This window comes from Thunnus maccoyii, chromosome 14, assembly GCF_910596095.1.
Source record: "Thunnus maccoyii chromosome 14, fThuMac1.1, whole genome shotgun sequence".
NCBI classification, from domain to species: domain Eukaryota; kingdom Metazoa; phylum Chordata; class Actinopteri; order Scombriformes; family Scombridae; genus Thunnus; species Thunnus maccoyii.
This window is the reverse complement of record NC_056546.1, coordinates 11,160,205-11,172,374: the sequence shown is the minus strand read 5'-3', so window position 1 is coordinate 11,172,374 and position 12,170 is coordinate 11,160,205. Positions and strand designations below refer to the sequence as shown.

Sequence of the window (12,170 nt, the reverse complement as noted above, 5' to 3'; positions counted from 1 at the left end):
GGCGACTTGTCCAGCTAACACAATCTACGCAACCACATTAAAATCAGTACTAGGAGTACTACCCTCCTGCCTGCATGATATACAGTAAGATGATAACTGCCAAAATGTATGGTACATTAGTGTGGTGTGAAGCTACATGACAAATAAATCTAGTATTTAGTTTGTATCAGGCTTTTTAGCCTGATTGAACATTTCAAAAGTAATTTCTTCTTATTGTGACTTGCTCCATGCAAACCTTTTAAAAGTTAACCGCTAAACATTTTCACTTTCTGGTTCCCAGAAAAAGAGATCATAGTGGGAGCTCTTTATTTTTTATAACCTCTAGGTGTGTCTAGCTGTGGGAAGGGAAATAACAGCATCATAGTGGTGATTTAGCGACATCTAGCGTTTAAAAGCTGCAGCCACTAAGGACTGACTTATTTCCCATGATGTTACACTAACATTAGTCATTGCGTAACGTTTGGTAATTCAGGAACTCTCCCTCCAAGCAAACACACCTTGTTTTGTTCATTTGTATAATCACCAATTAGTGTCAAAACACCGAAATAATTCTGTAGCTATTGATTTTATTTTATAGTGAATTCTATCTTTGTTGGGAAGCATTGGTTTTGCATGTGGCAAGCAAAAACTTTCACCATACTTTTCTCAGTAATCAGGTCACATTTAAAGGCAGTCGTTATAATTTCAGAGGCTGTTGGGCGTTAACTAACACAGGAACACACACACGCACACACACACACACACACACACACACACACACAGACACACAGACACGCAGACAAACACACACGGTCTGCCTGCTGTAAAAGAAAACTTTGAGCAAGTAGAGCAGAAGAGGGGGAGGAGGAGGAGTGGGCTGGCTGCTGTTGCTGCTACTGTTCATGTGAGGTTTCTGGTCTTCTTGTCAGTGTACTGTGTATCTGTCTGACATCCCTCGCCTGCAGGCTGACAGAAGAGGCGACCATGGAAGAGGACGAGGATACACACCCGGAGATGAAGTATTTTCCTCAGCTGTGGCCTCTTCCCAGGCTCCGCTCTCATAGTGACACCTCCGGCTTTCGCTCCAGAGTGCTGTTCAGGCTCCGGGGAGCCCGCTCAGGTACTGCAAAACACACACAAAATCTGTATATATATATATATATATATATATATATGTAGGCCAACATAAAGCACTCATAATGGAAACATGTTTTAGACTATATGCTGGTAGTTCATTCATTTAATTTAAGTCATTTGTTATAATTGAGCTCAGGATGTAAGTAGAAAACTTCTTTTTTCATCAACCTCTAACATAAAGTACTAAGGCTCTCTTTACTTTTGGTGTTGCAAGTGCTAATTTAAGCGTTCCTTGGTAGACCGCATCTCCAAATGACTAATAGTGCAGCGGCTGCTTCCTGCCTTCCTACACTTCACTGAACAGAGAAAAAACTTTCACCCTCTCTTCTTCTCTCTGGTTGTCTCTCCAACACCTCAAATAAGGAAAAGCTCAACACGTTTCTTCCTTACTTTCTTCTCTATTTTGTATTCACAGTGGCCATAAAAGTACCATACAACACAATAATGATTTGTTTTTAAAGAGTTTCTCCTATCATTACTACTTCACCCAGTTGCTTTCAGAAGTCACATAATAACTTGAATAGAAATCACCTGTGTGTAATTAAGGTGTGACAAGTGATTGTAAGGTTAATACACTAGTTACATGTGGTACGTCCAACTGCTGGTTGGTCAATATTCTGGCAGAAACTCAGTGTTTTACTGTATATTTGTACTCTATTCATGTGTATAATAGTTCTCATTGTATTTTTATATTGATCAGCGCCAAAAATGCCCGATTCCATCCACTTTTATTCAAAATTGTAAAACAATAAAACATGGAGTCCAAGAGAAAAGGATGAAAACTCTTCACAAGTATTGTAAGACATCAGCCACAGTGTTAACCGATAATGCACCCTCAGTATCTCATCTAAATGTCAGTGTGACAGTTTGCTGCCTGACGCATTTGGCTGTTGCAGTCTTACAGGCTCATATATTGAATCGGTGGTTAGAACCACTTCCTATCACCCATCTTCAACACTTAAGCCTCGAGCTCAGCCTGCAGGGGTGCACTCTGTCCGGTTCCCACCACCTGCCTACTCTGACATATAATGCACTACATGCATGATATGTATTTATATACTGCTTTTTCACGAGGGCTATGAGTCTGAGTCATTTCTTTGAATATTACAGTGGTACAAACACTAATACATATGATAAATCGCAGTTATCTTGCTTGTCTTAAGTTGCCACAGGAAGTGTTCTGTGTTTATAGTAGAGTTGTAATTACAGGAAATGATCATGGAGTAGAGCAGTTAGGAAATTAGATGTCTACAGTTGTTTATGTCTCGGATTTTGAAAATCTTAATGGTTTTAACGGTTAAGTTGGCTTCAGTTATGTCTCTATCTGAAAATGTACTCTACAAATATTGTTAGATACTGTATATCAATGTTCATATACAATTCTCACACAATCTGTTTTTTTTATGTCAGTTTTTAATCATACATTTTGTAGTATTTTACATTTCATGGTCCAACTAAATTCACTAAAATTCACCACAGGTTTTACTCAACCAGCACAGTTTGTAAATTAAACAACAGAGGGAGCCAATCCATCTTTTTTACAGGGTTCCTGAAAAACAATGTGCATAAAAATGGCCCCTTACACATATGGTTACGTTACTTTTTTCACATCCATCCTACAGAGTAGTTTCAAATATGGACTGGGTTCATGATACATGTCTGAGTGTACAGTATCTGAAATTTAGATACAATTTTTAATTATCTAAATGACACAAACAACATGTCTCTCTGAAAAACATATGAATTGCAGCACTCTTTTGTAAACTTAAAGGGGTGTATTGACTCTGCTGATGAGAAACCTCTCTTGCTTAAAGAAAATACCCCTGTGTGTGATATTACAAAAGTGAAATCTTTTTCTCCGAAGAAAACACAAGACTAAAAAGAAACCGAGGCCCACTGACTTTATAATGTGCAATTCAACAGAAAGCACAAACAATTATAAAGTAGGTCAGTTTAGGTGACAGTGAACTCTCAGAACAATGCATCCCCACTTCATTCATTTAGTCATTCCTTATGTCCTCTTCATCCTTTTTTTAGGGTTATGAAGGACAATTCACAGATGGAACTTTGATCTTTTGAAAAGCCAGTGCAACTAATAAGCCCACATGTGTCAGCAGTTATCCGCACTTTCTGCTATTAATAAAATACAAGTGCTTCGCTTGATTTTAAAAGCAGTGCCTGTTTTGAAGCCTATTCTTGCCAAACTGTGTGGTAAGGTACAATAAATATCACAGAAATGTCAACAATTTTGAGACAAGATTGTGTAAAGAAGGATATTTCCTCTCCTAAAAAAAACTCGGAAGATACTTGATTTGAAGTCCACAGCTGGCAAAAACAAGCTCGTTTTAGTCAACTGCAAGATACTGAAACTTCTTAAACATCAGAGACAAGAGCATTATTGTTAATATTCTAAAAATGATGTTGAATCATCACCGAACATTTATCATGTTAATAAGTATACATTTTAATTGCTATTTTCTATAACTATCAATGTGGAAATACATGTTACATGTGTGTGTCCACCCGTGAACTTGTGTGCTCACACACATACATTTGTATATATATAAAACAATCTATTTAGGATCATGTGTAGGCTGAGATGTCCATTGCAAATAGCCTGCTGTCCTCCAGATGGGTGCTGTATCACTTTTGTAATTACAGAGGCAGAGAAAAGATGCAGAGAGGGGAGGAGAGGAGAGGGGAGGAAAGGGGAGGAGAAGAGATAAATTATCAGAAAATGGTGAAAAGGAGAGGAGGTGAAAAATAGAGACAAGACGTTCAAGAAGCAAGAAGAGATATATTGAGACAAAGGGACAAACAGAGGAGAGTGAAAATGTAGTAAATAAAGGAGACAGTTTTAAGAGGACAAGGGAAAATTATGAAAACAGCAAATAGAGGAGGCGAAAAGGGATGCAAGGACAGGATGATTAAGGAGGAGGAGAGGACAGATGGAAAGGCTGAAGAAAAGAACAGGACAAGAGAGGAGTGTCAGCTTGCTGATATGCTCTGCTCCTTGCGGGTACTCTGCTCGAAATAACATTGATTACATACCCTTTTAGTCTGCAATAACTACTTGTTAAAATGTACTGTAATGCAGAGAGCTGCACTTCTGCCTTCGCCGCCCACACACTGTCTATCCTTGGCTACTGTTATAGCTACTGTATCAGTCACGGACATACCCAAGGGTTATGGTTAAGGTTTTCTTCCGTATTTAAAGGGGCCCTATCTATGAGTGTGTTGTAGTCTGAACTGTTCACATATTATCACCACCTTCGTCTGTTGCTTCATAGCGATATCGTGAATCAAAGTTGTCATAGGTAAAGTTTACATACAATATGTTGTCATATGTTTTGCAGATTGTTCAGTTTGTAAAAGCTGGAGATAAAGAAATATGTGCAATGAATAAGCTTTAGTTTGTCACCTACAAGTCAAAGTCTTCTTGAAATCTTAAAATTAATGTACATTCAGTGAAAAATAAAGTCACAGATTCCACCGTGTATCAAAACAAGTCTACAGCCATGCTAGCAGCTCTGTCAGACTGAACTTAGGCACAGCTGTGAGCTTAATGCTAATGTCAGCATGCTAAAATGCTCACAATGATATTGCTACTGTAACATGCTGATGTTAAGCAGGTATAATGTTTACCATGTTCACCCTCTTAGTGTAGCGTGTTAGTATGCTAACATTTGCTAATGAACACTAAATGCAAAGTACAGATCGGGCTGATGTCACTAGTTTTGCAGGAATTTTGTCATAAACCAAAGTATGATGACACTAGATGAAAAGTTATAAGAGTATATAGTATATAGTTGTAAGATTAAGAACCTCCAGACATGTTTTTAAGGCATATAGAAATACTCTGCTGGGAACAATAATGTGTGTCTGATATGGTTTTTTAAAATTTTTAAAAAAGTATAATTATCACTTTAAAATCATTAAAATGGCATCTCCTCCTGCTCCCTCATTAAAAAACCCAGAATCTCCAACTGTAGGAACAAGAAGATAAGCATATTTTTGAGTGGAGGGGGACTTTAAGGGATCACCATAGTTATTAACTTACAATTTCTCCGAAGGGGGGCATGAATGTTGGCACCATTTCATGACAGTTCATCCAAACATTGTCAAGACATTTCACTCAAAACTACAAATGTGAACCTCATGGTGGCGCTAGAAGAAAACTGAATATCTGTACTAAATTTCACAGCGATCCGTCTAATAGTTGTTGAGTTATTTCAGTCTGGACTAAAGTGATGGACTGACTTTCCTAGAGCTACGTTGCTGGCAGCTAGATAATCACATCTTCAATAATTATCTCACATGTTTTACATAATTATTAACATTTGGCATTCATTAAAGACTCTGCTGCTATTTAAATTCACTACACTGCATGATTATACAGGTAGGCAAACAACAGGTGGTTGTAATGCAATAATTAAGCTGATGCTTGATGACACACAGCTGTGTTATGTGTTGTCTTGTTGATACACAAACATTATGTCTAGACGCCCTTCAGTCCTTCTGAGCACATATATTTAAATATCTTTTGAAAACTGACTTTCTCTTCCTCCTTTCTGTTACAATCACACTCTCACTGCTGAATGTTATCGTCTCTGCCCGTTGTTCTCACATTTACGGTGACACAAGAGGGTTAGACTGTATTTTCAAATACCAATTGACCTCTTGAGGTAGCGACGCCTTCATGTTTTTCATCTACTTAGTTGTCTTGTTTCTTTTGTTTGCTGTTTTGTGTGGGTGGGTGTTGCTGGAGTCGATGACCCAGTTGTTTTTCTTCTTGGCTGATGTGTGCCATTTCATCGGACTGCATCAAAAGTCAAAGTCTCACTTTTCTCCATTTATCTCCTCTTTCATCTGTCTATCAGTAACTCAGTGTCTAAGTTACTAACTAAGCCTTTAACTCTATTAAAATCTGTCAAAATGCCTCAACAGCAAATTAACAGGATGTTACCATGATGCTGTACAGCCTCTAATGGTGTGTACATAACGTGTGCGCGTAATGGAAATTTAAAAAACACTTTGAAGGGTTAATGCCAATAGACCAAAGAGACATTAGTGAAAAAAATATCAAGATTAGATTTAAGATTTAAGATTTTTACACATTAGGACAGTTAGGGAGGGGATAAAAGATGAGAAGCGTCATGAAAAGAGAGGAAATGTTTTTTAAAAAAAGGAAAAAAAGGGGAAAACTAGAACATCTACAGTGCAGTAAAATAAATTGACCAGAGAGGAAAAGAGCACTATACTATATGGCTTAATACTAGCTGCTCTTATATGGTCAATAACCTAATGGTCGTATGGTCATTATGTCTCTTCTTAGTCCAGTTTACATTGGCTTACACACACACTCACACACACACACACACACACACACACACACACACACACACACACACACACGCTCCTCTCAGTTTCAGTCCATCAGTGTGTTTTATAATGTCGTGCTTCGTTTATGTGGTTTATGTAGGTGGTAACTTTATTATCAGCAGAGACTATGTTTTATAAAGAACAGGAAATTAAGAATCAACAATCTGGGCTTGATACACATACATAGATAAAGCAATGTGTGTGTGCGTGTGTGTGTGTGTGTGTGTGTGTGTGTGTGTGTAGAGTTTTTTTGAAGGGGACACGCAATACCAATTGTGATTTACCTGGTGCTACACAGCGAGCTACGACACCAGCCAGCATCAAACTTACTGACAACAACTTACAACAAACTCACTGTGTTGAGTGGCTCTTCACAACACTTGAGGGACCTGAAGTGTGTGTGTGACAGCAAAAAAAAAAGAGGAAATAGCCATCTGCCTGCCTCTTTTAGTGCTCTTTTTTCTCTCTGTTTGTATTTTTCTTCCTCTCCTTTGGTGTGTATCTGTCTCAGAGTTTGTGTGTATTGATTTATTTGGCATTGTGAGCATTATTGTTGTTATGTTTATGATCTGTGGGTTTAATATCTGCATTGTTTCTATCATGTGCAGTCCCTGTGGCGCCGCTGTCTTCGAGTCTGCTTTCCATTCAGCAGTTTGCATTTAATAAAAGAAAATGAATGATGCATTATTGTAAAAATTCAATTTTAACTGTGAGTCTTCATGTCTGATTTGAGACTATTTGTAAAACTCATATATTTCTATTCTGGTATGAAAAAGGATAAATTAAGGTTAGAGCTGAAATGAATAGTCGATCAACAACAATTAAATACCAAAAATTTTGATGATTGATTCAATATTTAAATAATTTTTTAAGCAAAAATGGCAATATTCTCCGTTTCCAGAGAGGATTTTGGTGCTTTTGTGTGTTTTTGTATCACTGTAAATACAATATTTTTTGGTTTTGGATCCAGACAGAACAAGAAATTCAGACATGTCCTTGGGTTCTTGGGCATTTTTCTGACATTATATATATATATATAGACATATAGACATATATATAGACTTAACAATTAATGAAAAATATAACTGACAGATGACTCAATAGTGAAAAAATAATAATTATTTGGAGTTCTTGTTGAAATTAAATTAAAATAAAGTTAAATGATCTTAAAAATTAGTATCATGTGATGCTGATCACCTGTGCAGACAGACAGCTATCACATTTAAATAATTAATTAGATGGACAGAATCTTGACTTCTGTCTTTTCATACAACCGGTGTGTCTGCTGTCTACCTTTTCAGTACTGTGCTTTACACATGCTGCAGATAACCGACTGTAATAAAAATTTAGATTAAGAAAAAGGTGACAGGGAAAAGCAAACACACTAAACACGCAACGCATGTTCTGCTTATATGATGCGTCACCCTCCCATTTTTCCCATTTCATCCTTAACGCTAACTCCTTATCTGCATCCTCTCCTCTCCTCATGTCTTGCGTCACAGTGGGACCTCAACACAGGAGGGAGAGTAAAAAAAAAAAAAAGAATGAGACTGGAGCCAGACTCTGTAGCCAGAGGACGGAGGAAAAACTTGACAGGCAGGGAGATGGAGATAAACGCTGAACGAGACAAAGATTGAGAGGGAGAATGAGGAACTGAGATGGAAACAAACATTAACTTTTAATGCTCTTTATTGGAGTGAGGGGAGGCAGGATGGAGGGAGGGAGGGGCGACTGAGTAGCAGAGAGTAGAGCGAGACAGAGGGAGGGAGGGCAAAGCAATGAATGAGGGAAGTAGATAGTGAGAGAGAGAAAGGGAGAAGTAGGGAGACAGTGAGAGAAAGAGAAGGGGGGAGAGTGGGGGGAGGCAGAGAGGTGGTGTGTCGGGAAGAGGCAACGATCAACTCACACTGCTGATAATATTCCCTGGGTCAAGTCATGGAACATGACGGTGAGTTTTCTCTCTGTTATAATTTGCTGTGCTTCCTTCTTCTTCTTCTTCTTCTTCTTCTGTGTTTTTCTTTCACTATTGTTCAGTGTCTGAACAATAGTGAACTGAAAGGCATAATAATGTAACTGAAAGGCATGGTAGACTCAGGAAGAGATTCTTTCCACCACTTGCTCTGTCTTACATTCCTTATATGTAGCTTTAGATGTCACCTGTTAACCGGTGAAGCTGTAAATTTTCAGCCCGTATTGCCTCTTAATCTTGACTGAGTTATGAACCTCACTGCTTACAGAGTCAGTGTTTCATTTTAAGTTGACTCTGTACAGATCTCTCAGTTAAATAAATCAGATCAAAGGAAATACTGTAGGAGTCATAATCCATTTAAATGTGCACATGACTCAGTATCGATGCCTTTGACTGAGTTAATTTGTGTGAGCGTCTGAACCATTGTTGTCAGATCATTTGGCTGAGTGGCTGTCACTGTATCTGTCTGAGAAACACAGAGCCGGAGCCTCGTGTCATGATCTAAATTAAGTATGCAGCATTTATCAATGAGACTGAGACTACACACTGTCATGCATTATATCAAGGAACAAACAACTACGCTGCGTGCAATATTTATAAGATGCTAATGCTGCAGGGAGAACACTCTGTAACATTAAGGTAGACTACATTAACCAGGCTTCTGGTATGTTTTGCTCGTAACACTTTTATTAAAAGATTCTTTGGCAATGCTTATGAAGAATTGATGATTGTGTGCTTAACTTTAAAAGCAGATATTGGTTTTGTAAGTCTGCCCAAGGTTGCATTATAGCATTAGAGTTTCTTCTATGACTGAGACAAAGCCACATCTAATGGCAGTTATTGTCAACAGTTCTGGGAACGTATAGTGCAGCTCTTCTTATTCAGACCAATAATTCCATGTGGGTTTGGCTGGTGGCCATCTTGTGTATTAGACTAAATGACAATGATACGTCAGTGTATTGGTTGGTGTCACAGTCAGCTAGAAGAGACAGGCAGGCTATATCGGGCCCATGTTATCTAATATAGTTTAATTACTGTTTGCTAACATTGTGGTATCATATCATAGTGTTTGATAGAAAAAAAAATCCTGTTTTCACGTGTTAATTAATTTTAAAAAGCCAGAATTTTTGGGTAGTAGAGACATTGTTTTTACTCTGGTTGATTTTTTTCTCAGTTGTTGTCTCAGGTAGGCTTTACAGCAATAATTCCACCTTTATCCATGCTCCTTTGCGTGTGTGTGTGTGTTTGTCCATGTTGACCTTGTTGAGATATGGGCTGGGCACTGAATGGGTGCACAACAAATTGTCGCTGTTGTGAATCGGTGAAACTGCGTTTTGCAAGGCAAAGCAGCATCTGTGAGTGCTCAGCCATGCATATGTGATGTGTGTTTGTCTGCAGTGAGCATGAAGTGTATTACCTCTGCCTTCTGTTGGACGTATGTCTCATATTTTGTGTCTATGTGTGTTTAGGAAACAATGTAAGATAAGACTGAATGTGCAAATTTGCATAAGGTCATTTGATGTTATTTAAAACTGTGCATTGCAGTTGGAACTATATACACTCTGGACAAATAAAAAAGGCTATATAAGGTTAATCTTAACTTTATTTATGCTTCAAATGCTGTGTCAGGTTGAAGTTTGCAACAGTCTTTATAAGATATATCATTCATTTCATGAGATTTGCCCTGCTAAAACAACATACTTCCAGTGTGACAGATGGATTTACTCGTTTGACAGGTTGATCTTTCCTTCAAACTCACATGTTTTTTAAAAGAGAAATGTCTTCATGTTAATATAATGATTCATTGAACAACTTAAGGCCAGCATGCGGTGCTACCCCAGACCTCTTGAGCCACACTCACAAGAAAACAGACCTCAGTGTGTCGGTAAGAGCTATAGCTGGATGTTGGCCAAAGCAGCCATCATCAATCAGTGGCCATGTGCTTTTAAACAAACCATGTTGAGTCTCCATAAGAGTAATAATGTCCTGACTAAAAGCCACACGACACAATTGAGCAAACAAGACTGACGTGCTCAGGACAGCTGTTTTTGCAATTGACAGCGACTCTCCAGTAAATCCGTTCAGATATGGCCTTATATAGTTTGAGTATGAAGGGGTGGAAATAAATGCTGGCTGCTGTTTGTTTACTCTCCGCTGCGCACTCACAGCCTCCCATCACTTCTCACACACAGCCATGGCTTGTGTTTTCTTTATGAAACATAGTGTCTGTAATGTTCTGTTCTATTGCATTTTCCTGCAACTGTGGCCTTTATTCTGTGGTTATTAAGACCCCACACTTCAATATCAATCTTTTCTCCAGCTTTTTCTATCCCTCTCTCTCTCTCTCTCTCTCTCTCTCTCTCTCTCTCTCTCTCTCTCTGTCTCTGTCTGTCTCGCTCACTCTCTGCCTCTCTCGAGCTCGCTTTCTCTCAAGCTCTCTGGCCGCCTGTCTGGCAGGATGTCAACTATTGATTCATACAGGCAACATTTTAGCAATGATGGCGGCTTATGGGTTGTGCCAAGCAGAATACAACAAACAGGAGATCAGGTTTCAGACAAAACTGGCTGGCAGATGGGAAGAGGAAGAGAAATGACAGTAACCACTACTGTATCACTGCAAACCAAGTGTACACTTAATATTATAAGGTCACTACCCCATTATTAGGGAAGTATAAGGGTTTGACAAAGGGGACAAAGAACAAAGTCATGTATGAAAGGAGGAATTATTGGATAATGGTTGGATTCAGGTATTGTATACAGGCTTACTTTCACTGTATTTAGTGGAAGCATTTGCAGGAACTTAAGCGCACAATATTAAGAAACAGTTTTAGCCACAAGCATTGCAATTTATTCTCAGAGCAATTTCAAGCCAACGCAGGTGAATTGTAAATGTCAGTCAGTGATTTATATCTGGCGGCTACATTGAAAAAGCATGAAAAAAGTCAGACCTAGTGAGAGCAGAGCTAGTTTTGGATGAAAATTCACTTTAAAGCCCCTGAAAAATCAAATTTTAAAGCCCCCCTCCACTCCACTTAAAAATATTTTTCTTCTTGTTCCCAGGGGAAAGTTCCTCTGTGCTTACCGAAAACCAAGTATAAGGCGTGTACATACAATCATTGATTGTGACATCACAACGAGTTTGGAGCCAACTGGGGTCCAGTGTTCACATGTTACATCCTACACTCGCGAGCTGTGGAAACTTGAAACCTCCAGGGCCTATACACTGAGAACTGACTTTGCAATGAAGTAGGAGACATCTTGTGTTCACAGCAGTTCAACTTTTTTGTAATGAACGATATAAAAACCATATTAAACACAAATCATTTTTCAAAGTAGAGTACTTTATATACATCTTAAAACAAGTCTGGAGGGGATCTTTAAGCATTTCTCTTAGAGTTAAAGTCTTTAAAGAGTTTAACACTCAGTTAATCTGCTTCATCAGGACTGTGTCGTTGTGTTTTGACTGGGAGTGACCAAACAACCACCAACTGTCATTTTCCTGTTAAGCCTCCTCATACTCTCAGCTCAAACCACTGAGAAGAGCAGAGAGAGAACAGAAAACAGAAATCACTCACGTGAAATAACCTAAAATAACCTAAACTATTCTAACTTTGGCAGAAAAGGGTTTGTTCATATAGGATACCATCACTTGTAGTACGAAACTGATTGAGAAAATACGTTTTTAGGGGCTTTAATATTCATA

General features: G+C 38.4%; 1 protein-coding gene across 3 annotated transcripts in view; it reads left to right on the top strand.

The window, feature by feature from the left end:
* The window catches only part of phactr2 (phosphatase and actin regulator 2), a 54,182-nt gene that overhangs the window by 2,059 nt on the left and 39,953 nt on the right, over positions 1 to 12,170 (top strand). For all 3 annotated transcript variants that reach the window (XR_006099820.1, XM_042432615.1, XM_042432616.1), the window contains exon 2: positions 945 to 1,099. Coding sequence is in view for 2 of the 3 variants with exons in the window: in XM_042432615.1 (XP_042288549.1) it covers positions 945 to 1,099 (155 nt within the window). In the remaining variant the exon portion in view is untranslated. The remainder of the gene's footprint in view (positions 1 to 944; positions 1,100 to 12,170) is intronic.